Source organism: Euwallacea fornicatus, chromosome 8, assembly GCF_040115645.1.
Source record: "Euwallacea fornicatus isolate EFF26 chromosome 8, ASM4011564v1, whole genome shotgun sequence".
Taxonomy (NCBI): Eukaryota; Metazoa; Arthropoda; class Insecta; order Coleoptera; family Curculionidae; genus Euwallacea; species Euwallacea fornicatus.
The window spans coordinates 4,885,346-4,912,187 of record NC_089548.1 but is presented as its reverse complement, the minus strand read 5'-3'; the positions used below and the strand labels follow the sequence as shown (position 1 = coordinate 4,912,187).

The window sequence follows — 26,842 nt, the reverse complement described above, 5'->3', positions numbered from 1 at the left end:
AGGTAAAGGAATTCGATGACGCAAGAAGTCCGGAGATAATGCAATTTTATTGAGAATAAATTAATAATGAATGAATACATTTCGTATAATAAATATTATATAAAAAGTGATTTGTGCGGATAGCGAATTTAAGAACAATTATTATTCTCGGTTAAATGTATACAGAGTTACTGGTAATTTAAAGCATTCCTTTGGGGAGGTGGTAGGGCATGAGGTAGGGAGTAAATTAAACCCATATATGCATATTTAAAATCTCACTAGATTTTGATTTAATTAATTTTTTTTAAACGGGGTCTTAATGGTTTTAAAGTGATTTTTCAAGAAATCATTCTTGGATTTTTTTACCTTTCCTGCGCTATGACTTGTCTATCATGAAGATCATCCACGTGGAATGAAATATTTCCATTACATGAAGTTTTTGAATAGAAACTTTCATAAAATATTGTTGAAAAACAACTATCCCAACTTCTTCTGAGCAGTTTTGAGTATATGTTCAAAGTAGCATGCGCACAAATTGCTCTAAAAACTTCCTTATTCCAGTAGCCACCCAATGAGATATTACATGGTAAAAAAAAATTTTTGTGGTTGAAAAAACAGGGTTTAAATGCTTTAAAAGAACAATTTAACTTGAGTTTAAGTAACAATTAAACTTTCACACAAAGTAAATGTTTCCGGACATACTTCGCTCCAGACGGAAGATCGCAACGTTAGACAAGGGATGAAGGGACGGGGATGAAGTAAAACATTCAAAAAGGATTTCTTGAAAAATCTTTCTGAAATCTCTAAGACCCGGAGTTTAAAAAAAAATTAAATCATTCAAAATCTAGTGATTTTGGAAATATGCATATATGGGTTCAGTTTAACCTTTATCTCAGGCCGTGTCACTTCCCTGAAGGTACACGTCGAATACCGGTAACCTTAGATATAGATATAGATTTATCAGTAACCCTCGAATGTTCCTTCAGAGAACTTTATAAGTTGGACGCAGGTGGAAATTAATATTTTAAACAGTACAAATACCATCCGAAGAATGGTGTTCGATAGGTACCACACGCTTTTCGGTGAGCCGGGGTAGTTCCAGTTAAAATCAAGACTGAAGACAAAAATTTAGTACAAGCTGGCATTTTAAGGCAAACCAAATTTATATGGTATTTCAAGTTAGTTCAGGTTAGTTCCGGTTAGTGTAAAGATCGAAATTCGGGCTGCTTTTTATGCCTGTAAAATTAAATATTTTCCATATTGTTTTGTTTATTAACAACCACTTTTGGATACCGGCGAACTAGTTTAAATTATGAATAAACAATTTATGCCCCAGCAGTTTTCCATTAATAATAATGAGATCCCGTGCAGAGCGGACTTAAAAACTAACTTGGTAGCGGAAATTTTAGGGGATGAACGTTAACCAGTTCCAAATACGTGGAATAAGAAAAACAGTGCCCCAAAAAAAAATTTCATCAAGTCCCCTTAAATGGAGAATTTTAAGGGTGGTTATCCATCCTGGGTCCTACTCAGGGCCGGTCTTAGCAACTCTGGGCGAAATATTTAATCACCGGCCCTGTCCTTCCGAGGAAAACGGCTGACCAGGAAAGTTCGTCCCGTTCCCGGTCTGCCGTCCTGGCTCCCTCAGGGAGGCCGATATTAAGACAGTTTCTTGGCCGGACATAATTCGTAAGATTGGTGCTTTATTTAAAGTACTACCTTCAATAACAATCACTAAAATAAACACCGAAAATCGAATCGTATGATGATAATCGTAAAAGCAAATTTGCAATTTATAAGTCGTTAATCTGTCACATATTTATTTGATGAAGGCAAATATCATCGTGCTAGATAAAATTCTTAAATTAGTCTAGATCCTCAAACATACCTCTCCTTATCAGTGAAAAACAATATACGCAAAATTGTATCCAGTCGGTTATAGACCTTTAATGGTTATTAACGTTTGATCTAATTTGAAGGCAAAATTCAAAAACGTCCATAAACCCAAAAATAATTTTCAAAAAATCAAATGGCTGGTACCACCGAGAATTGGTCTTTCAAGACAGTCTGAGAGAACTAGATAGTTCAAAGAAAATAACGAAGATGATTTAACGTCATAAAATTCGTCTGAAATTGCAAAAATCAAAATCGACACGAAGAATTTTACATGTCCGCCTACAAGCAAAGTTTTGAGTAGAACATCTGTAAATGTTAATTAATGGCGAATTTTGCCTCATCGCTTCTTTTTTCGGTTAATTAAAAAGTGTTCTGCAGAAAACCACAATAAGTGATATCTCTAATCCTGCTGTTTGGATTGTGCTAATTATAAGTCGTTATCACTGGAACCAGTAAGAACTGCGGCTGATGATTTAAACAGTATCATTGTTTGTTCCGTTAAACTGGAAATAATATGTTTTTAATGACAAAATGAAGCTTCGCAGGAAAATGAGTAATTGAAAATGCCTTTATTGGGACCGATCTTTTGAAAATTCCACTTTTCACGCTTTAGTGATAAATGCACGTTAAATCAAGAGGAAAGGAATAAGAGCAACCAGGAAGAAAGATCGTGTCATTGCACCGTTATAGTTTTAAGGTTCAGCTTCCGCGAGTTCTTCGGTAGAACTTTCGGTTTTTATTAGTTTACGGTAAAATTATCCTCTTTACAATTTAGTAGCAATTAATCAAGAACTCGAGAATTCGCCATCCTTGCGTTCGGTTCCACCTTTCCTGCCATCCCACCTGAGGCAGCTTTAAAACTGTCCCTGCAAAAGGCACATTAAAGATAAACAAACACGAGAAGCAGCACGATAATAGAACAAGTCGTATTTATAAACAAATAATGGTCTCAAGTAAAATATACAGTCGCATATGGCGAAAAAAACGAAGAAACCACAACCAAATTAAAGTCAGTTTAGGTGCATATAGACCCAAAGAAAAAGAAAGGGCATTTATAAACGGATGTTTGTAATTTACACTTGTGTGAAGCTGATTATTCTTCAAGACGAGACGAATTTCGGCTACAAAAACCTCGAACCCGCTGACCGGTTTGCCGCGTTGCCAGTGCTGCATCGAACCACGGTGGTACCAGCTAGCCACCATCAGAACTGCCAGAATACTTATCAAAATCTTCGTACAAGTTTTCAAACAGACGTTATATAATCATTTGGCTGCGATTTAAACAGTTATATACGTGTTGAGTTAATAGTTAAACAGTTTTATAGTTAAATATGTGGCCGAGACTTCTTATTCCGCACTCTTCGTAACAATAAAAAAAAAGTGATTAACACAAACATGTTTATCAATTTTACATCACCATAATGTTTATAAGCAAGGATTTGTGTGTCTACTCTATACGTCGTGTTCCCATGGCGTGATTTGTTAATCATCTTACTTGATCATAGAGTTTCACCCGACCGAATTCGGCATTAATATCGAACACGTGATGTGAATTAGATAATCGAATCTTAAAGAGTTATCGGGGAGAGTTGGATTAGCCGTGTGAGAAAGTGTGGTTTTCCCTTGGCGTTTTTCTCCAAAATTGATCCGGCCAATACCATATAAAAATTTATGTATATGACTTTAATATATAACTATTTTTGGTGTGTTCGAGGTGCTAAGACTAATTTTTCACATAGTGCACCTGATGTATTATGCAACGTTTTAATGTCGCGGCTCACAAGGTTACTTCAGGTTATATCAATAATACCCTACTTATTACGATATTGCAAGTACAAAATTCTCAGCTGTCTCTGTCATGTTTATTACTTATCAGCACTAAATAATTTTGAAAATTTCCACTTAAAAACCCGTTTCTAACCGGAGAGAGGTTCTATTTTAATAAATACAGGGTGTTCAGCGGAGCGACAGAAAGTCTCCGATGGAAGATAGTTGGTGTCACTTTGAACCCATAGCATAATCGCATTTGTCCTTATGCAGAGTCTCATCGTCTTCGGAATACACGGCAGGGGGGGAGGGGGGAAGATCACTTGAATTTCTAGAGCTTGAGTGTTGGAGAAAATTCTGTTTGCGAGGTAAAAATGAGTTGAAACCAAAGCATTTCAACACGTTAATTTATCTGTAGAAAAAAAATTTATTAATTTTGTCTTGCTTTGTCAATATGCATGTTAAAAACATTTTTAAAAATATTATATTTAATACTAAAAAAAAAAAAATTTTGTTAATTTAATCAACTCAATTATTCCGCGTGATAGTCCAAAAAGGCCGACATTTCAAAAACGATGAGACTTTATTCAAGAATAAATATACATATAGATTCAAAACGACCCCGTCTATCTCCCATTAAAAAAAGACTTTTCATCGCTCTCAGACACACCATGTATATTTTTTTCAATTAGCGGGTTTCTTTAAGAAGAACAATGAGATAAAAGAAATATTTCAATTTAAGTTGTAAGAATACACACAAATATCCATTTTGTTGAGTTCGAGCATTTTGTTGTTTCATTCACCGTTTTATCTACATCAATAAATTAAATATAGAATTTACAATATGCTCCATGGTTTTGAGACGGATTGATTATTTATTTTTTTATTTCGTCTCGGAATACCGCTTCACACACCAGTAGATTGGTGGAGAGGTCGGATTACGCAGTCTTCTCAGCTGAGACTCTGCGAGCGTAATAACATTCTCCCTTTACTAAGGGCTCAGGCGAAACCCCTGAGAACATTTCAATGACGAACCATTTTCGGAATCTTAAAAAAATTGTTATCAAAACAAAAATAACAGAGTTAAAGTGTATGGAATTTGAGTACGTAAAATATGTGAGGCGATTTGAAAATGCCTTGTCTTAACAGCTGGGAAATGATTTAACTTGAGTCCTTTCGTTATTCGGAAAAGTTAATTTCGGGTAAATGATTTACGTTAGATCTTTGCGCCTAATAAAGCCTGTCTTGTTTAAAAGTTTATTATCTGTGTTGGTGGTTATTGTAAGTGGCAGTTGTTAGTGTTTAGTTTCTTTTTATGTGGCGGAGGTTGACCTCATGTTCAACCAAGGCAACCAAGTTTTATCCATGCTTACTGAACAAGAGGCCACAACTCGATGCAAGAGGCCACACATCGGTACAAGAGGCCACACACTTGGTAATGAAGCAGGCATCGCTCTAATGACCTATTGTCCGGGAAGGGAAAAATGAAAAAAAAAACGCTTTTATTTTATTTAACAAACATCGATGCGTGGTCTCTTGTTCAGTAAGCATGGATAACACGTGGCTACCTATATCAAGAGAAACTAAGCACGAACAATGATACTTAGAATAATTAATCCTAACAGGTTAAATTAGGTACAGTAATCAAGTACCAAGCGTTTACCTCAAGTCAGTGCTTTGAAATGATGACATGACTCATATCAAGAACTCTCATTCCCAGGGAGTGAGACGAAAAACTTTCAAAATTTTTTACATATTTTACGTATCCACAATCCATACACTTCAATTCTTTTGTTTTTTTTTTAATTTTCTTATAATCCAAAAAAACAGAATTTAGCGCCCAATCTGGCCAGTTCATATGACAAAGGTGACATCCTGACACAAAATCCTTTGTGATCTGTAATCTTATGACGTGCAAATAAAAGAGCGATTCTTTTTTGTTTTCTATTGTCATTGCGAGCGTGAGTATGGAATAACGCAAACTCCAATAATTTTTATTTTGGATTATTATTTACATTATTTATTTACAAATTTGTTGTGTGATGACTAATGCCGCTTATCCAGGAACGAATGAGCCACCGTACTACCATGGTAAAAGTCAGGGTGTTTGTGTATGGAAACCAATGCGGCACTTTATTCTTGTCTCGCTCTGTGCGACAGATATTTTCTCTCATGTTCCGTGATAAAATTTATTTAAATTTTTTCCAGCTCAAGAATGATAATGACAACGACTGCAGAGTTCACTCGACGTTGGCTTTATATTTGCTATGGCCAACTTTTCCACAACACGTCAGGCATCATCTTTGTCGTGTGAACTGCAGGGGACTTCACTATAAACGGCCAATGTAAAATAAGATTCTCAGAGAAGATGAGGCTAAATTCTGATCTGGACGGACGGCTGTCGGTGCATACCTGCAAACTGCCACAGAGCGAGGCCAAAAATCGCCTGCCTTCTGCACGAACACTCTGTATATGCACAAAATTGAAACTAAAATATAACCTAACGTGAAGCAACTTACGACGGCTGACGTTAAAGTAACATGACAGCTGACTGGTGACATCGAAACGTAAAAAAAAATAATTTGAAATAGTTGAATACGAATTTGGAAATATTTCATAGAAGATTTCGTCTGCTTTTCCGGTATTACCGGCAATATTCGGCACCGTCACCAACTGTGGTGAAAAGGGAGTAAATCCGACAACCCTGCTAATAAATTCAATGCGTCTCCACCCCACTCAACCTATTCCACGATTAAAAACGAATGGAGAGGGAACATTCGCTGAACAACCATACACCAACTTCAAAACAATCTATGCATATAGTCTTAGTCGGTAGTCTCAGAAGCAAGCTCGATAGCACGCGATTGCTGTGTTGCGTGGAATAGCGCGTTTTTTGTATGTAACTTTAGCGAGTTTCCAGTCATACAGTATATCGTTGTGTTTGTGTTTTGTTTCGTTAATTGATAAAGAAATTTTGGTGACTGTGCATACTATAGGATAATGTCGACCGCAATTATGTCCCAGAATGCGATGTATGAGTTCAGAGAAAACTTGATCAAGGTATGTGTTATTTGAAAATCATAAACACCAGAAGATTATAACTATGCGATTATAAAGTTTAAAGCGGAAACAAACTTTGGGTACGCCAATGTAAACGTAATTTAGAGCCAATAGGGCCACTCCGGGAATAAGGAAAAAATCTATTTCGTGAAATTTGGTATGAGGTACGTTAGGTAGCAAGCGGACCCAATCAACAAGTGGTAGAAATGGATTCCTACCTGTTGCAGCGCTATTCTCCGTTCACGCCAAGTTCGGATGTAGTATTAGGAGAATATGAATGGACATTAAACAGGGGGATATACGCAATCGACAAAAATTAATCGATAACGTTTCCTCGATTTTTCAATCTTCCGGCAAATTTTATTAAAAAAATAAATAAAATGCAAAGTTAAATTCGAACAATCAAGTGCTTATGCGATTCCTTGTGTTGCGAAAACGATGCGCTGGTTACTTTTAACTGCAAATTGGAAAACCGGTCTCAGTGCCGCCCGTTTTCGAATTTCTACAAATTTTTTGGCGTATCTAGACAAAAACAGGTTAAAACGGTTACGGTTCGATTTCCCCCGTTTTAAGAGACAAACTAAATGTTGACATTATCTACCCGGAATGTAAGTAAATTGTAGGCGATGCGAAACACGTCTGGGCGACTGGTCGTTCTACGCCCTCGCATCCCGAGGGGTCAGTTTTTTTTCGTTTTTTTATTTCGCGGCGTTCATACGTAAAAATTTTGGAGCTTTCACGCGACTTCTACACAAACCAACAAACGACCTATGGACACATTTTTCGCTATCGAATCCAGTGAAAATTTAACTTTTCCTGATGGTCTCAATTGTAAAATTTTAATGAAATTGCAAAGCAAGGCACCATTAGGGGACGTAGCATCGGGAAACGCTTTCCGCCCTCGTATCCCGGACGAGTTTCGAATCCGCCCGAGACTAAATTTTTTTTTGTTTTTTTTTCCTACGTAATAAATAAATATTAAGCAACTTTATTCAATGGCCATTCAATGAAACCACTTTTTATTCACTTTTACTATTTTCGCTTCCAAGCCCAACTAAGGGCAATTGAATACGTGTGGGTAATTCCGCACCATGCATAAAGGAATGTTTACATGTGGCCATGTTTAACCAAAAGAAAATCAAAATAATAAATAAACATGTGCATTTTTTGTCACCGTCAGTTTAGGTACAACCAAAGAGGGGGACATTTAGGCTTTAGTAGTTTTCAGAAGTGCTCTAAGGTAGCCCAGAAAATACCTTGTCATTCACTTATGATGGTGAGTTGAAGATTAGAAATTAAAAAAACATCGAGTGTAAGTTTGACCTAGAGGTATTCACACTGGTATAATGGTTTTAAAAGCTACTATGCATTAAAAGTTAATACCGGAGCGTAGTTAGCGCTAATTGTAACTTGTGGACATGCATACGTTCCATTAAATACTCATAAAAATATTACTCAGCATATTGCCCTTATTTTAGAATCTATTAGCAGATATTTTACATTAACTTTTATAAAACGTCCATTGTTGTTTGCGAGTAAATGCATAAGTAAAGCGGTAATGCAAGATCAATTATTTCTGGTAGGGACTCAGCTCAGTTGGTTCCCAGCCTGGCATTTACTGATTTTAGATAAGGGGTATGTATCAGCTTCTTTTTCAATTAAAATCTGCTGTACACAGGAAGATGCAAAGTAAACGCAATGGATAGATCTTAACTATCGTTGGATATTAGACCTACTCAATACTGCTTAATACTTTATGTATAAGTTTCCACTATTACTTCGAATCACCCGCTACCTCGCGCGCAGAGCGCTAAGCGCAAGATTTTTGAACACGAAAAAAAACGGCCTTATGCGTCAATTTCATATTTTCCGTAACTTCTCGCACATACTCGCATTGCATAGCTAAATGTTGGATGTTATTGATATAGCGTGACAAAGTAATTGTTCCTTGAATTTATCTATCTTGACCTGGTAATATTCTTGACCCCAAATTAACATTTGGTCGAGGGCTTGTCAGAGCGCTTCTCCGCAAAAAAACTAAGTAAAATATACCGAAACAAAAAAAGATGAAATATCCCTTATCTCTTGAAACAAGTTTTGAAATCATCTACTCGCAGGCGAGTCAGTGGTTAAGAACAAAAAATGTAGTTTCAGCAATTCTGGAATTGTGTTTGAACCAATTTAATGACCAATTAATAATTAAAAACGTCGTTAAAAACCTGACTTGATGACTGATGTTTTTAACGAGACACCTCGTATTATATCGATTATTAAGTACCTCAACGTAATAAATTCCTATTTTATTTGTACAAGATCATTACGTATGTGTCTACATTATTTATCAACATCAAGGTTGATTATTAAGAACCACCCTGCTTTGGATCGTTTTTTTTTTCATTTTTATGCGATCATAACTTCCTCGACTCGGGGTCCGAGTGGGGATTAAATTGAATAAATCTTAAAATAAACACAAAAAAATATTTAAAATTCATCCCGACCCCTTCTGATTAGGAAGTCATGTTCGGGAGGGAACTGCAACCTAAAACTCGACAAGCTGGGCAAACTCAATTTAGCTCACGTGTTCAAGATCAAGTGAGTTAGAATTTTTTTATTCCGCACCCAAATTAACTAACGTACGCGGATTGATAGATGATCTGTAGCAACTAATTATTATCGGTTTAGTAAACGCGTAGACGGGTTTAAAATTCTGATGGAAATAAACCTCCAGTAGTTAACTTCGACGCATTGAGAAAGGCATGAGTCCGAAGTTATCCCCTTCAAAGTAAAGTGTGATATCTTTATGGCATTAGTTCTATTAATAATCGTTCAAATAATAATACTGTGACATCCAGAATTCTAAAACATTCACAGTTTTCTATTAATGATTCATAGCACACACATAAGTAACATTGAAAAATTTAATTAACTACATTTAACTTTAAAGGGTAAAGCTTCAGGTGTTATTCGCTCCTTGAAAGTTCATAAAAGCACCTAGGCAACCGCATAGCAGTGATTAGAACTATATGAAAATAACCCTTATTAGGGTAATTTGGTACTTACCGAAGTAAACCTCAAGCCTATAGAGGCGTCGACATAAGGCGTATGCACCCATATCAAATGATAATTGGGAGTATTCGGGTTAACTTGGTTTTAAGGTGCCTGGCACCAAAAATGAATCGAGCTCGATCTAAACCTTGACATAACTAAAGAGCCCCGCTACCCACCATCGAGAATCTCTTTTGAATCATCTCGCATCGCCTTGCATTTGGTATGCACATGCAAGGCGAAAATTCATCAGCGATCTACCCCTCGGCTTCGCCCAGCCGAAGAAATTGTAGAAGGAAGAAGGAACCGAACAACACCCACACACAGAAGTTTTGTGTATTTCAGCATGACGAACCTGTTTATTAGCAGTGGCAAAGGTTTTAAATGTAAACCACAAAATAAAAGAAAGGTTCATTCAAAAGTGGACAAAACCGCTATTGAAACGTAGTATTCTGTGTCATTTAGAGATGTTGGGAGAATAAAATCATTTATTCTCTGTCTCGTATTCTTTTGACTTTATTTTCGATACATGGGGGCACGATACTGTCTGAACTGCGTGAATTCTATCGTTTTTTTTTTTATTTAATTAAGTTAGCGGCCGAAACAAAAAAATTGATATTTTTGCACGACGGGTAAACACGACGATTTTTACCCACAAATCTCAATTTTATGGGTTCACAATTAGCGAAAAAAAAAAACGTGGAAAGTGGGGCCCTGAAAAGCAATGAAGTCCTTAAAGCGTAACGCCGCTAATTTTTAATTCCACTTTTTTAATTAATATTTGATAATTTGGGCTGAAACTCTGTTTCATTGAACACACAAATAGCAAAATAACTAATTCAAACCCGGAGGTATTTATATCAGGTACAAACATGAGAACTGGCGATTGTATAACAAGATACTGTTGCAGTGCAATGTGTCATTATTGTCGTTAGAAGTAGTTAGCTTTGAGATATAGGTTTAAAGCTGCAGATACAGAGGAGAATAAAGATAACGCTTTTTTTCTCACTTTTATCACCGGTATTTGTTCAGCTTTGCGATAATTATAAACTTCCTATAGGCGCCAATATGAAGACAGCATCCTTCTGGTTTCACTGTTCTTTTCCGTAGTTCACCATCACGATTACGTTTTTCATTCTGTTAGGTCTTGTACGCTGAAACGGAAAATCCTAGTTAACGTAATTTATTATAAATTCGAGTCTCGACTTGTTATAAAATATTGCTATGTGCAACGTTGTCTTTGGTCAGTTACAATTATTATTTTATCGACTGATTCGGTTTGATTTTTCTAATGAACCACTCCAATATAAGGTGGCCCGAATTAATGAATCGAACTGTAGAAAAACAAACTTTGTACATTAGCACCCTATTTTCCAGCTTCTCTCAGTGGGTTATCCACAATTGAAAACAAATTTATTCGATGCAATACATTTCCTCACAGTTTGCACATTGCATTTTTCTACATTGTCGAGAATTCAATCCTATTGTGAATCAAGGTTAAATGTAACATGTTAAACAAAGCTTTTATCTAAAATGTTGATATGCGCCCATAAACTTTTTTAAACAGATTAATTCACTCGATAATAAAACTGATATCTACCCAATTTTAGAAACAACATTCAGTATTTCGCATGATATTATTTGTGCAGTGAAATGCTTATGTTCGTATTGTAATTGGAATACGAAATTTCATTTCTTAATGGTTTTGCTTTAGTATTTTTTGGATAAGAATTCTTAAAAATGTTGGTCCGACAGAAGCGCGTACTGAGCCAGAAGCTGAGGCATGATTGCGCGACATCACTTGCAATTAAACATTCCGACTTCTCGTCTTGCTAAATGCTAAAGGGGGGAAAGAAAGGATTCTAAGAGACCAAAATTGAAAATCTTCTGCGCGGCAATGATTTATTAATAAACGCTTATTACTTGTGTGTTGTGCAAGCGTTGAAAAATTCGCACTCTTTAATCATATTAAAAACAGGGGCCTACTAATTATAACCGAACGAGTTAAATTAATATTCGCGATTTAACTCCTATAAAAATGCCAAAAATCCATTACTCCTTGGGAAAAGCTGCACCCCAATGATTTAATTACGCTGGAATTAAAGGGTTAGCATTAAAAAAAAACTTTAATTGAAATCGAAATACCAGAGGCATGTCGTGAATAAATTCATATGTTAATCGGTTCTTGGTCAGATGTTTGCTGGTAAATAGAAAATGGCTTAATCAACGCCCTACGTTTACGGTTCACCGCCTACTGCGAGATGCGAATGATCACCCGTTATTAGTGATGAATCTGTAGGTGCTCAGAAGTTTTTATCCTGTCGATATTAGAAACAGGGGCGTACCGAGACTCAGTGACGTGAATTGAAACTCGACATGTCTGTTTCTTGAAAAAAAAATGCGTATTCATAGCTCCTTGTAGAGGCTCTTATAAAATTAGTAGTGAGTATCCTATAGATTCTCAAAGTGAAATAACGGTAATACGCGAACATTGATTTATATGCACGTTCTTGACAATATAATCATAAGACTTCTGTTTTTATTGTTGCAGCTTATCAAAAATCCAACAAGGTATTTCCTAGTTATCCTAAGGTACCGTTGCTCAGGCATCTTTAATTTGCGAGAGTAATAAAAAAAAACACCAAACAATGCACGTACTGTAGTAAAACGCGGCGGCCTGTTCTTGATGTTATGGCGGATTCGATTTCCATCTTGCAATGGCCAAGGAGAAGAATATTTCGTAAAGAAACCAACACTTTCTCAGATAAATCGTCGAACCACATACCGTTTGGTGTTACCTTGTGTATACTATTGTCAATATCATGCAACCTACTAACAACGAACTAACCGGACATATTGATATGAGTAATACAAGCACAATGCCTGATGAGTTCACGTTGCAATTACCTAGAACTTTTGCTTGAACGTTTAACAGGATAACAATAGCATGATAGTGCTGTTTAGCGATGACAAGACTTAACAATAAAGAAATCGAGTTCTTCATGCTGTATAAATCCGAAAGAGAAATCATTTTCGTTTGGCTTAATTGTTTCAATTTCCTTTTGTTTCGTTGATCTGTTGAAACTGAAATCTTTTGATTAAGTCTCCCTCGTAGATTGCAGCAGATTTGATATGGAAACTTTCCAAAATAGTCATTTTTCTGGGAACATATAACGTAAGTCGACAAAGTCGGAGAAACGTGTTGGAAAAGGTCACATGCATTCTGCATTAACATATAGATCTTGTTTAGGAATCCTCAAATTCCTGAATAATTAGTATTCCCCCTATCGTTCTTCAGATTTCTTGTTTCAAAGTTTGAATATATGTAATCCTAGACTACCCAGAATCGATCAGATATTTTCTTCAAATTTGCGAAGTACAAAACAGGATGCACACAATCCTAGTTGCAACCGAAAATCTACAGGGCGGCAGTTATCTTTGGCTCAGACCTACGATTGTTTTTCAAGATCCGTCATGCTTCAAAGCAACTATAGATTTGTCAGCTCTAACGAAATGTCATATCATTATTTTCATGTCATATTATTATTCTTAGGTTGTAGCACCTACACTGAGTAAATAAAAACCATTTGCAAAATTTAATACTTTCTATTTTCGTAATAATCGAACATTTTGCAAAGCCCTGCACAGAAAGTACCCCGATAGTTAGTCAAGCAATGTTTTTGTTACTGACTGCACCATGCTCGTGTAACTTACTACATTGTCATTTTTTTATTCTAGAACGGTGTGAACCCTGACAGCGTCTCAAACGCACATCACCTGGCTGTAGGCTCCACAGTGCGCCTAACCCTGACCAGGATGGCCTCGACCCCAGTAACAGCAAATCAAAACCTGGCGATGCTCTTGGGCAATCTGACGCAGCAACATCGTAGATTAGAAAGAACGCAATCAGCCCCAGCACCCGGAATGACCCCCCCACAAGGCGCTCTCACCACTGTAAACACCTCTCGCTACAAGACTGAGCTCTGTAGGCCCTTCGAGGAGTTCGGAGTGTGCAAATACGGAGATAAGTGCCAATTCGCCCATGGGATGGCAGAGTTGCGAAGCTTGGCCAGGCATCCAAAGTACAAGACGGAACTGTGCAGGACTTACCACACGGTGGGTTTCTGTCCATACGGACCACGATGCCATTTCGTGCACAATCAAGATGAGGCCGTACCGAAATCTCCCACCACGCCTACAGCGGTAGTTACGGCTTCACGTCCTCGCCCTGCTGCGTTGAGTCCATCGTTGTCTTTGGATAGTCCAAGTCCCCCGTGTAGTTTGAGCCAATCGCCTACCTCATCAATGGGCTCGTTCTTTAGTAGCGAGCCCGATCTGCAATCCCCAGGACCGTTGGACGATCAACGTTTGCCCGTATTCAACAGACTCTCGACAACCCAAATCCTCACGCTCAATGACCTCATACTATAGTGCACACCCGGTTTTCGCCATGTCGTCGCTTGCAGAGTGGCTGACAAAACCTTAACTCAAGAGTCAAGACATTTTATTTAATTCACTATTATTTTATCTAATTTATATTACCTACTATAATTTATATTCGCCGGAAGGCGGAGTGATTTTGATACTGTGTGATTTTTAATTATATTTAATTATTAGGTAGAGGGCATGTATAGAACGGGTGGCAACCAATTTACTTATGCCTTATGATCCAACTTTTGATGCAAAAGACTTCATTCAAAAAAAGTTATTTTTTGTATGTAAAAGAGTGGCACAATTCGAGTGGTCGGTTTTATCCTCCGCACACAAGAAAACGACAACAGGCAGTCAAGTTATTTATCATTTATTTTTGACGTTAAGACTTACAGGTTCTTTAATGAATCTCATTGTAGCAAAATAAATAATCAAAAACTTAGATGCCTGCTCCCTGATCAAATTCATCATATACATTCACATCTTGCTCTGTTTTCTTCTTGGAAGGTGAAAAGCGATCGTTTTTATTGTGACAACCTAGAAATCCTATGCTTAAATAAGGAAGCTAATAAGGATGCAATTTGTTGATTTTGCTTTCGTGCTTACTTACTGCTCCCACATCTACGAATTTTTAAAAACAAACTAACTTCCATAAAGTAAATCAAGTTTCATAAAATTGTTGCCGCCCGGAAAAAAAATAATGTTGCACTGGAAGAAGCTGTTGCTCCTGCAAGAACTGCGAATCCAGTCGACCAATTCCGCGAAAGCTCCGTTGAATGTTAATTTTATTTTGTGAATATGTATGTGCAAATTAGGATTAGTATTTCGGTCATCGGTCTTGATTTCTTAACATTCCGTGATTGGATTTTATTTATTTTATTTCTCATCTTCTCATTATTTCTTTTGTGTGCCTAGTGGACCGATGAAAGAATAAGATTTTTTGTTATTTAAATCATTATTTAATTTGTGTGTTTCTTATTTTCAATACGTTTATGTTATTTAGTTATTTTATTATAATTTATATGTAACTTATTATTTATACTTTTTGCAAATATTTAGATAGAGACGACTGTGCTCAATTTATCGGCACACGATAGTGGCCCTAAACCGGGCGCGCAATACCTGTATATTATTTATATTTTGTAGCTAATGTATCTGTGTATCATTATCAATAAATTATATTTTGTTCTGCTATCCGCTATTTTGTTCCAGTCCAGCGAACCGACCTCGACTAGGCACTCCTTTAAAAACCATGCATGTAATACATAGAATCTACTTTCTTAAGGAGAATTTCATTAATAAAAATTAATCATATGAATGCATAATATTCAAATACAAAGAATGCCTCGATAGCAAAACAACCCATATTTTTCTACGAATATATAAATAGAGGAATATAACAAAAAATATATTAATGAGCAAAAATCTTGTGGCTAACGAGTTTCGGTGGTCTGAAAGGAAATTTCGCTAAAAATTAATTTCTTTGCAATAGGAAACGCCTTAAAATTAGGTAACCCACTGGTATTTATGAAATATTGGCGGAAATTGTAAATGGTAGTAAAAGGTAAGCATGTTTGGGCTCACTCCAAGGGCAGACGCCGCCATGTTGTGCTGATGATTGAGGCAATACATTGTGCCATGCATGTAATACAATTCCTTACAAACTATGTAATTTAAAATGTCGAGTGCAGAGGTAATAATAAATAATGCGACGCTAAATACAAGAACAATAAGGAATTTGATACATTTAGTAAAGTTTTAGTGTTGACAATGAGGTGAACACATTGCATTCACTTATATTTTACAGTAAGTTAAAAATAAATACCCTTTTCAGTAGAAAAACTACTCAACTCCGTATATAGACACAGAATACTTTTAGATTTAAAATAACTTTAGCAATATCCTCAAGAAGCATAGATGAAAATGCCCCATTTTCTGGGGCGGTGACAACTAATACAAAAGTTGTGTGTTAAAATCAATCATAAACGTTCTATTTTGTATACAATGAATAAACACGGTAACCGTTCAACATTAATCGAAAAGTTATTTTAAATAGTTTTTAACAAGGCCCTGGAATAATCCAAAACAGTTTTATTTCTTCCTTGCCGTTCTTCTTCGCCTTCCATTTTATTTTTTGTCGCCTGCGATAGATGGCACTATGTCCATAACAATGTCAATATTGTCAATATAATTCCATACAGTGTTGCCAATTCGACCATTATAATGGTGTTTAAATTTTTGCTACACCTTGGACTAGGTGTACGATAGTCCTTTGCACCAATTGTACATCATTTTGTATTACGCAGATGGAAGTTCCTAAAACATTTCGCACGGATTTGATATGAGGCCTAATTCCTGAAATTTCAATTTAATTTTGATAGCTTTTTTATCAAATTTCATCGCCTTATTAGTTATTTTTCGGCAAGAATTTTGCAAGAAAGAAAATTATTTCATCGAAGTGACATTATCCAGTGCTTTTTAACTTTTAAAGTAAACAACTCCCGCATATGTTTTTCTTTTTTTATCAATAAGATTTTTTGCTTGACTAACAGTTTTGCAGTTGGTGACATTGATACCATCTTCTTTAAAGACCATTGGTACCAAGGATTCCATACCATGATTTATTTTCACAACTTGGCAGCACTGGTTGCAAATTGCATATGGCTGCTATACTTCGTTTTTCTTGTCACGTTTGTTGAAGAGAATTTGATTTATTCCCAAATTTCCTGAATATAAAGTATTTTAAATATTTGCAATAGCTTATCACTGCGCCAATTCGGCCAGTCATCCCTCAGTAGTTAGCCTTAGGATTTTTAAAAAGGTAAGAGACTAAGATTATTTTATTTTCCATTGCCAAAACCAGCAAGGGTTGAACGTTTCCCTGTTTTCCTTTGTTTGTAGCTTCTAAAAGAGTCGAACAGAGTAACTTTGGTAGCAAGATAGTTTCGGCTAATTGCTAGTAAAGTTACTATGAGTTTGAAAAACCGCGCCTTTTGCAATACATTTTAGATGTGAGTAAACAAACTTTCCATTGTTCATGAACCCCTGTAATTTTTTAAAAAAGTTAAGGGTGATTTGTCGACCCAAGCTGAACCACAAAAAATTCTGTTGCATACATACAAAGTACATGAAATTTAATAGTATTTTCGATTTACTAGGTTTGTTTCATCCAGTAAATAAACCATTCTAAAATAGAGAATCTTCCTAGGCATCTTATATTGCAAATTTAATCTCAAAATAAGTAATGTACTTGCTTTGAGGGATTCTTGAACCCTTTTAAGTTTCCTAATAGATCAAAACAATCCTTACTGTGTTTTATGCTAAATTGCCTATGTCAAGTTTGTTTTACACTTGCCACTTGATGATTTCTGCTTGTTCTGAATAAGCAAAAAAGATTTGTGTCCAAGTGACCTTGTCACAGTTCATATCTTTAACTTTTTGTGCTATTCTCAAACATTTGTGTTTATATAAGGCATAAGGATCATGTTACAGGCATATATGAGGGTATATAACATGGAAATCCTTGTTAGTTTACCTATAGTAGGCCCTATTTTGGGTAATATTTGTGTTTGAATATAAGGGTGATTTACTGTATAGTAATTCTTGAGTAAGTAAAAATAAGCTGCATAAACAAATTAGTCAAGTGAGAGATACATATGTCTTCAGTATGTAAAGTTTCTATTAATATTAACAATATGTAATGGAGTACAATAAATATTAAGTATTTTATGTAGGTATGTAAATTCATAGCTTTGTAGAGGGAGTCGAATCCCAGCAGATAACTAAATGAAACTCTTGTTGGGTATATTGTAATTCCTCTTAATACAAATTATCAATTTATTCATCAAAGTTAAAAAAACCATTTTATAGGGTTCTTTCTTTTATTCATTGGTGGCAACAGATCTTATCCATTATACTACTGATACTTGAATTTATGGTCCTAGCTGTATCTGCTAAAGCTAATTTTGGGCTATAATACACATTTTAATATGCAAACAAATCTGTCTCTAACTACTTATTTTGTGTTCAAGCAAATTGAAGTTGAATCTAAGTTGTTTTAAAGTTTGTTTCTCTTGGTGGATGAATTAGTTTTTTGGATTTCAATTATTGTCATCATTTATTTAAATGTTCAAATTATCTAAACAAAGAAAATATCTACTTATAAATCAAATTAATTCAATGTATGACACATGTATCAGCACTATAAATAAGAATATGAAATTGATTTTTTGAATTAATATCAGAATGCATCATTTTAGACAGGATTTTTGTTTATTTTATTAGTACCTAGTAAACACATGTAAATATAAATAAACCAGTTTTTTTGTGGCCACTTTTAAAAAGATAAATCCGTTGTTGTAGTATTAACAAATAAGTATTTAAGAAAAAAAGTGGTTTCATGCTGATAAATATGGGATATATACTTAGTATTGTGGTATCATGAAATGAGGTTGCCCTACAATGCGGTTTTAAATTTTTAAGTGAGAATATTTTAATTACACATAAGTTACTTATTATTAATCAGCCTGTTGAGTAATTCAATGGTGAGTAATGGCTATAGTGTAATGAACCACTTTAATTGGGGTTGAAGCACACAAGCGCGTTGACAAAAACATTGGTGTATGTACTATATTATAAAAATTTAATTCTGCCTAATAAATCCATCTCCTGCAATATTATCTCTAAAGATTTAGGCCAGTTTCAGTATTCCATAATAACATTATGTACCTTAAAATGGGTCTTCCACGATTTTTGCTAATATGAACTGAAAACTTTGCAACGTTCAGTTTTTTGTCAAATAAGAAATAACTAAACCACCATTCCTAAGAATTTTTAATTTTGCGAAAGTATGCACGTTAATGTTCAAAGTCTTTGACGAATTAATACATAAATTATTTAAAGTAGTGTCAATTTAGGACACTTTGATATAATTATATTATTTTCCTACTCGTAATATTTAACTACTGTTTTATAATGTATTTTACTATGGTCTCTAGTATTAGGTGTCTTGTACACCTTTAGTTATATTTAGAATGAATTTGGTGTAACATATTAATATAGGTAAATTGGACACCATTTTAAGTTTAATTTTCAAGAAAGATCCCATATTTTTAGTATAAGTAGTACGAGTAGTATTCAAATAATCCTTTAATCCATGCTGTTGCAACACAAATTTCGCTTTGCTTTCAGATTCCTGTTTGAAACCACCAGTTTGTAACAATGGTGCGGTGAGTATCAGTTTTCCTCATTTATCTGCAAGATTATTGCGGGGCCAAGATTTATCTAAGGATCCTCTACACAACCAATTCACTCAGATAGGTATTCAGCTTTAAGACGGGAATTAGTATTCTTTTCTTCTGTTACAGAATAAAGATGCCTAAAATCAAGTTGCAGTCATCAGATGGCGAGATCTTCGACGTGGATGTAGAAATTGCTAAGTGCTCTGTTACCATCAAGACTATGTTGGAAGATTTGGGAATGGATGAAGAAGAAGAAGAGGTAGTTCCTTTGCCCAATGTCAATTCCGCAATTTTACGTAAAGTAATCCAGTGGGCTACTTTCCACAAGGATGATCCTCCTCCACCAGAAGATGACGAGAACAAAGGTAAGATCATTTAATTAATACTGACTCAAGATCCTTGAAACTTAACTAGGACAATTCTGTGTTCGAATCACTTCAAATAATCCTAACTTATTCATTTAAATAAGTCATTTTGACATCATTGGAACACTGAATTGCTTAAAAAGTATTTTAAAAATAAACCTCTGCTGAAGAAGCGTGCCACATCGTAAATATTAATTGCAGAAAAGAGAACAGATGATATCTCTTCTTGGGATGCCGACTTCTTGAAGGTAGATCAAGGTACTTTGTTTGAGCTGATCCTAGCAGCAAACTACCTGGATATCAAAGGTCTTCTGGATGTTACTTGCAAGACGGTGGCCAATATGATTAAAGGCAAAGCACCAGAAGAGATCCGGAAAACCTTTAACATCAAGAATGATTTTACTGCTTCTGAGGAGGATCAAGTGCGAAAGGAGAATGAATGGTGCGAGGAAAAATAAGTGTTTTTCGTTATATTTGTTTTAGATAGTTTTTTAGTTCAATATATTAATATTTTTTTGCTAATACTCGGGAGATACTTTATCAGTGCTAACTAAAAACAAGATTTCCCTGAATTTTACTTTTGACTTATTTATATACCACATGTATTAGATCTCAAAAATAATAAAGGTTAAACTACCTATTCTGTCTTGTTGCCAGTCCATATAGTTTTTCTTTAGCCTATTATTAACAAAAACAGAACGTTTAAATTAAAGCAAACGTGCTTATTGCATTAAAATCTAAAGATTTCAGTCGATTTTATTTACACAGAGCCGCTCTAAAAATTTTTGGCAGCCCTATGAAAGACGTTAATCACAAAACGCCGAGACACTCATATCCCAGCATTCCACTTAATACATATTATCCAAAAGAAAAATAAAAATAGCCATGTAGCAATCTCCAAAGATGTTCTTTTATGAACTGAATAATATTCTCCTTGCCAAAACGCTCTAATCTTAGGTGTAGCAGAAACGAGACTGGACCATAACTTGCTGGGTCATTGGAATATTCCCCTTATATAAAGACTTAGCAGTTAACTAGGGCGGATGAAGTCGCTCAGAAAAACAAGTTTATTGAAATTTATAATTTTTTTGCGAAATGAAAGGCATTATGTATTAAAGTATTTATTATATTCAGAGCTTTTATAATTTACAGTTATGCGGCCACCTAGGAAAAGGTATACAATCCTTAATATTATCTATCCCCAGTAAGAATTGAATGAATCTTTCAAATCCTAAACCAAAACCACCAGTTGGGGTATTACCAAACTTCCGAAGATCTAAATACCAATCCAATTGCCCATTATCTGGAATTTTTAATGTTAATTTCTCCAAGTTGTTTTCACGTAAACTCCCTCCGGCGATTTCACCCACTTGAGGTGCAAGTAAATCAAATGCTGCTACCTGAAATAATTCCATTAATTCAAAAAATCTTTCGGACTGAATATTTTACTGACTTTATTATTATCTATTTCTTTCATGTAAAACGGCTTCTCCTCTTTTGGCCATTCAAGAATAAACACTGGTGTGTTCTCAAAGAAATGACTTAAGGCAATTTCATGATCTTTTACAATACCCTTGTCTATTGATTTATTCAACTTATTTGATAATACATCCAATGCTTCATTGTAACTAATTCTAATGAAGTTCTTGTTTAACCACTGATAGTTAGCATTGTCACGCCTACACACCTCTAAATCATCTCTATTTTTGGCTATAACCTCCTCAGATACATTCTTAACTAAATCTTCCACAATATCTAACAGCTCCTCAAGTTTGCTTAAAAATGCCTTTTCAAGTTCAAGCATATAAAACTCTGACAAATGTAACCTGGATTTTGAGTTTTCAGCTCTAAAAGTTGGTCCAAAGCAATACACTTTTTGTAATGCCTGAGCTGATGCTTCCAAATGTAGTTGACCAGACACAGTTAAATAAGCTTTTTTATTGAAATATGCAGCATCTACAGGTTTTTTTGGGTTTGCCATTGTTTGCAAAAGTTTCTCATTATTTGGCAACACTTTAAATATTTCTCCAGCCCCTTCACAATCATTTGAAGTTATTATAGGTGTCTGTATATTAAAATACCCATTTCTATCTAAATAGTTGTGTATTGCAATAGTGGCAGCATGTCGGATTCGCAATACTGAGGCAAACTTTTTTGTCCTTGGTCGCAAGTGCATATGTTCTCGGACATACTCTTGTTCATATTCCTTTCTTGGTGCAAATGGATATCCTTTGGACAGATCACATTCTCCTAGTAAAACTATACTGTCAGCCGACACCTCACTTTGTCCTTTGTGGGTTTCTTTCAATATGCCTTTAGTACTAATTGAAGAACCGACTGTAATGTTACTGCCAATTTTCTTAGGAATAACCACTTGTATGTTATTAGGTGTGGACCCATCATTAATATCAAGAAAAGTCACTTCCTTTTGCTTCCTAATAGATTTTATCCAACCCTATAATATGCTATTTTAATCGAAATTATGACTGCATTGCTCCCATAAATTTGTACATACCTGTACAGAGACCTGTTCGCCTAAATGTCCAGTTTTAAGGATATTATAAATGTTTTTTGTTTCGCTATAAGTTCTATATAATAACAGTCGAGGAAATAATGCTTTTTTGAACATTTTTATTGGGTTTAAGAGAATAAATTCGAGTTAGTTGTTGATATCGATTTTTTAGGTTACTTAGTAAAATAAAAGTGACATTAGTTTCAAAAAAACTATGTAGTTACGTCATTGAGATTATAACATCTAGAGACCGGAAGCAAAAAATTTAAGATAATTTTATTTATTCATTGTTTTTGGTAAAAAGGTCATGGAGCAACAAAATCAAAAAATGTTTTACTATTTAGCTTTTATTAGTGTGGTTAGTTCAATAAATATAAAGAGTTTTTCTTAAATACATTGCCCAAGATCACGTTATTAAAATTTTACAACAGTATAAATTAACTACTACCAACTAGGTTTTCTTATTCTGACTCAAGGAATATACCATTAAATGTGCCCTGTATGCTTAGGAAACACAACGTATAATGAATCTTTAAGATCCAAAGACATCATACAAACTCTTCTTATTTCAAATATATTGACAGAATGAGCAGTACGCCACTGCCAGCAAGGGCATTTAGAGGTTATAAAAAACTGTTCTCAAACACTCTGTAGCGATGTTAATATAAATTTCTTCACAAAAAATAATTTACTTAAAAACACTACCTCTACATCAATAAATCATGTTTTTAGCCGCCCCTTTGACCAACTTAGCTACACTGACAAAGCAAGAAATTAAACAGTATTTTGATTCAATAGACACTATTTTATTCGACTGTGATGGAGTCCTTTGGTTAGAAAACGAAGCAATCCCTGGATCGGTAGAAGCAGTAAACTGCCTTAGAAAAATGGGAAAAAGAATTATGTTCGTATCTAATAATTCTACCAAAATAAGAGATGAATTTGTCAGCAAAGCTAGACATATGAATTTTATTATTGATAGGGTAAAACAATTGTGTTATATTAATAAGCAACACAAAAATTGCTTATTTTAAAGGATGAAATAGTGTCAACCTCATTCCTAGTGGTTCGTTACCTGAAACATCAAAACTTCAATAAAAAAGTTTATCTCCTGGGCTCAAAAGCTATTGCCCACGAACTGGAGGCTGTGGGAATTAAATATTCTGGGGTTGGGGTGAGTACACTTGTCACCTCTAAATTATGACACTAACAATTTCTTTACAGCCTGATATTCTTCAAGACAGTGTGGCTGTAACTTTAGAAACTTTCCACCCTGACCCAGATGTAGGAGCTGTAATTGTGGGTTTTGACGAGCACTTCTCTTTCAACAAAATGATTAAAGCATGTACATACCTAAGCAAACCTAACTGCATATTCCTGGCTACAAATACTGATGAGAGATTTCCTGTGGGAGGAGATATAGTGATTCCTGGTACTGGTACTATAGTTAAAGCCATTGAAACTTGTGCTATGAGGGAACCAATAGTAGTAGGAAAGCCAAATTCATATATTGCCGATTGCCTTATTAAGGAACATGGTGTTGAGCCCTCAAGAACTTTAATGATTGGGGATAGGTAACAAGTTCAATATGACTCATGTAATAAGTTGGCAAATATGTAAATTATAGATGCAATACTGATATCCTTTTGGGTACCAGATGCGGATTCCAAACAATGTTAGTTTTAACTGGGGTCACAAAGCTAGATCAGGTGCAAGAATGGAAACAGTCAGGGTCAAAAGAAGATAAAGAATTAGTGCCTGATGTTTATTTAAACAAGTTAGGAGATGTATTAAAATTATTAGATTAAATTAAATCAATTTATGAGTGTGTTTCTGTTGCAATATGGACTTAGATATGAGGAGCATTTGTTAATTTATTTTATATTATTTAGGATATTAAAATGAAGAATACTTGATGACTCTGGGAATAAATCAATAGATGACAAACTGTGTTTATATGCAATTTTGTTTTTACTTATTTTGAGATTGATTAGCATTTTTCCACATTAAATAAATAATACAGCATGGTCCTCTCAACACTGCATCTATCAATTAGAAGAAAAATAAACCCTTAGGTGGATCTTGAAGTTCAGATTGAACTGTAAAATTCGTTATATTGTAACGTTAGCTGTTTGGAAATTACAGCTGTGGAATGTGCAAAAAGTGTTATGTGTTAAGAACAGTTGCAAATTGGACTAGGGTATATTATACAAGACATTAGTAAAATTTTAAGGTGAATCCTAAAATTTACTAACACATAACAAATCTTGTATAAAAGAGGTAATTGACAGCTAATTTCAGTATCTTTTGAAGTGCTACTATAGAGAATATTTTACACATGTTGACCTTATTGACTTTCAGCTTGTGCCAAATTCTCAGATTTTTTGCAACTTACACTTTTTGCATAATTGATAAATGCAGTTCTCAAAAGAGAACTTCTAATAAATAATATAGGACATTGAATTGCTATGAAACATAAATGTATTTTAGAAATAATATATATGTATATATATCTTATAATTTCTAGAGATCACAAATAATTCAATTAGACTGGCAAGTTGATTTGCAGTTAAAAAAACATTACTATTGGTGCTCAATACAAAAAAGGAATCAAAGCTTTTCTTGTCTTAGGAAAATCCTCAAATTTCTCTTGATACCACCAATGAGACAATAAAATTGTCTCAATCTGAAGAATAATTATTAAGCTCTTATGAAACATAAGACATAAACAGTAAGTTATATTACCTGATTGGCAAGCACCCAAGTAAATATAAAAAACCATGTAATATTGCTCCACAATATCCATGTAATGCAACAATACATTACAATCTCGGTTGTCTGATGAGGAGCTGTTAAATAATCAAACCAATCCCCTTGAGGCAATTTATACTCGCTATTGACTGTATTACCTAAAAAGGTAATTTCTTATCATCACAATACACTTATTTTTTAATGCTCAAACCATTTTTATCTTTCCTTAAATTGGCTAATATTTTAGTGCAAATAAACTGATGTTTCCAGGCTAACCAAAAAATAAGGACTGCAATTTTGTCCGATAAAGTGGTTGATAATAAGTTAATTGGCGCCTCTGCAATTGTGGCTGAAATATTCCCTTAATATAATTCCTAATACTGAACTATTAAACATTTACATGGAGAGTTGGCAAACAAAGGGGCTTCACTTAGGATGGCTAATATAACCCCTGGATAATGTATAAGACCAATTACATAGTGAGTCAAATTCAATTTGCTGTTATTGCCAAACACTGATATTTTCTGAGTGTCATAAAGTCTACGGTATACTTGGATTGTCATCAAACAAGTAGCAATAAAAACTTTGTGCTTAGGAACTGTAAAGCAAACAAATATATATGTCTTGATGTTTGTCTTTACTATAGAAAAGACTTACCAAATGCAATCCTCTCAGTACCACATAAACAATCTAAAAGGAATCTGACATAGCTGGGAACTTTCATGTGAAACAGATAGACCATGGTTACAAGCCAAATTAAATAAGTAAATTCAATAAAGGCACAGATGTAAAAATGTTTAAACCACGATTTAGGCACCTCCATAACCAATTTAGATTTGGCTTTTGCCCCAAATTTCCCGAATCGAAATATTTGAGATAAAATATGGGGCAATTTGGGTTCAAAGAGATTTATCAAACTGGAGTAAATAATCATGGTTGAGGTTAGCAGGCAGAACAATATACTGATCAGGTTCATGGTAAAATCAGTTTTCATAAACCAATTTTAAAGGAATTGTTGGGACGGAATGGACAACGCAGACATGAGAGATCAGGATTATATTATTATTTACTGAATACTGAGTCTGAAGACTAATGTTGAGATAAATGCAGTTTCACGACTAATTTCCAGGTCAAGCAAAATTAGTGGTGTAAACTTTCTCCTTTCTTCCGTTAGAAGGTAGAAACCTTAAGCTTCTGACCATCCAACGTAAAAGAAATAATCGCACACGATTACATTCTAACGTAGCAGAAGTGTGTGATATTTGTGAATGAATATGTTTGGTTATGCACGTTTGAAAGGTATTTGTAGTTGTGACAACGAATGTGAAGTACGTTCAGAAACAAAGCTCTAAGAACCGGAATTTCATAAGTAGATCAATTAGAGTTGACAATATTCGATTCTAACTATTCTTTAATTTCAATGATTGCATTACTTCACAGCCACAAATGCTGCACTGCAGAATATCCGGCCAGTAACAATCAGTTTTCAAGATTCCTATAATCCTTGAAGTTAAAATATCACGTTCCAAATTTCAGTTAAACGCGCGTTCCGATACGCCGGCATTTTTTGAGTGACTAACGTGGATCCATATAAGTTGAATAAATTTAATTGTGAAAAGGGTTGCTTCAACATAACTATTCTATTCTTTTACTACGACTAGAACAATCGCAAATCGCTAGACGTTGGTCACCTGGATTTTAAAACACTCTGTATGCACATAAAGTCATGCTGTTAATAACGCTAGAAAGCTTTGCGGGTACTAATTGCAAAGAACAAATAAACATAATCAACAAAA

General features: G+C 34.8%; 5 protein-coding genes across 9 annotated transcripts; 3 read left to right on the top strand and 2 right to left on the bottom strand.

The window, feature by feature from the left end:
• Nucleotides 1-6,432: 6,432 nt before the first annotated feature.
• Tis11 (Tis11 zinc finger protein) lies at nt 6,433-15,372 on the top strand. Its single transcript, XM_066284627.1, has 2 exons — nt 6,433-6,702; nt 13,486-15,372. The coding sequence occupies exons 1-2, from the start codon at nt 6,643-6,645 to the stop codon at nt 14,176-14,178; spliced, it is 753 nt and encodes a 250-aa protein (XP_066140724.1). The 5' UTR covers nt 6,433-6,642; the 3' UTR covers nt 14,179-15,372.
• Nucleotides 15,373-16,820: 1,448 nt separating this feature from the next.
• Nucleotides 16,821-20,421, top strand: SkpA (SKP1-related A). 4 transcript variants are annotated; one of them, XM_066285387.1, is made up of 4 exons: nt 16,821-16,999; nt 19,369-19,406; nt 19,545-19,783; nt 19,985-20,421. In XM_066285387.1, the coding sequence occupies exons 2-4, from the start codon at nt 19,399-19,401 to the stop codon at nt 20,239-20,241; spliced, it is 504 nt and encodes a 167-aa protein (XP_066141484.1). In that variant the 5' UTR covers nt 16,821-16,999; nt 19,369-19,398; the 3' UTR covers nt 20,242-20,421. The 4 variants fall into 4 exon arrangements, with proteins under 4 accessions (XP_066141484.1, XP_066141486.1, XP_066141487.1 ...); XM_066285388.1 differs by lacking the exon at nt 16,821-16,999 and adding an exon at nt 18,598-18,722; XM_066285389.1 differs by lacking the exon at nt 19,369-19,406 and having other exon boundaries at nt 16,822-16,999.
• A 479-nt stretch (nt 20,422-20,900) lies between these two features.
• AsnRS-m (asparagine--tRNA ligase, mitochondrial) lies at nt 20,901-22,507 on the bottom strand. 2 transcript variants are annotated; one of them, XM_066285382.1, is made up of 3 exons: nt 22,299-22,507; nt 21,237-22,238; nt 20,901-21,183 (listed from the first exon to the last, which is right to left on the bottom strand). In XM_066285382.1, exons 1-3 carry the CDS (start codon nt 22,410-22,412, stop codon nt 20,923-20,925), a joined length of 1,377 nt encoding a protein of 458 aa, XP_066141479.1. In that variant the 5' UTR covers nt 22,413-22,507; the 3' UTR covers nt 20,901-20,922. The 2 variants fall into 2 exon arrangements, with proteins under 2 accessions (XP_066141479.1, XP_066141481.1); XM_066285384.1 differs by having other exon boundaries at nt 21,471-22,238.
• A 510-nt stretch (nt 22,508-23,017) lies between these two features.
• LOC136340931 (glycerol-3-phosphate phosphatase-like) lies at nt 23,018-24,253 on the top strand. Its single transcript, XM_066285386.1, has 4 exons — nt 23,018-23,278; nt 23,332-23,469; nt 23,520-23,869; nt 23,923-24,253. The coding sequence occupies exons 1-4, from the start codon at nt 23,018-23,020 to the stop codon at nt 24,101-24,103; spliced, it is 930 nt and encodes a 309-aa protein (XP_066141483.1). The 3' UTR covers nt 24,104-24,253.
• Nucleotides 24,248-26,711, bottom strand: LOC136340930 (polyprenol reductase). Its single transcript, XM_066285385.1, has 5 exons — nt 25,704-26,711; nt 25,447-25,644; nt 25,258-25,395; nt 25,041-25,204; nt 24,248-24,981 (listed from the first exon to the last, which is right to left on the bottom strand). Exons 1-5 carry the CDS (start codon nt 26,038-26,040, stop codon nt 24,889-24,891), a joined length of 930 nt encoding a protein of 309 aa, XP_066141482.1. The 5' UTR covers nt 26,041-26,711; the 3' UTR covers nt 24,248-24,888.
• Nucleotides 26,712-26,842: the final 131 nt, after the last annotated feature.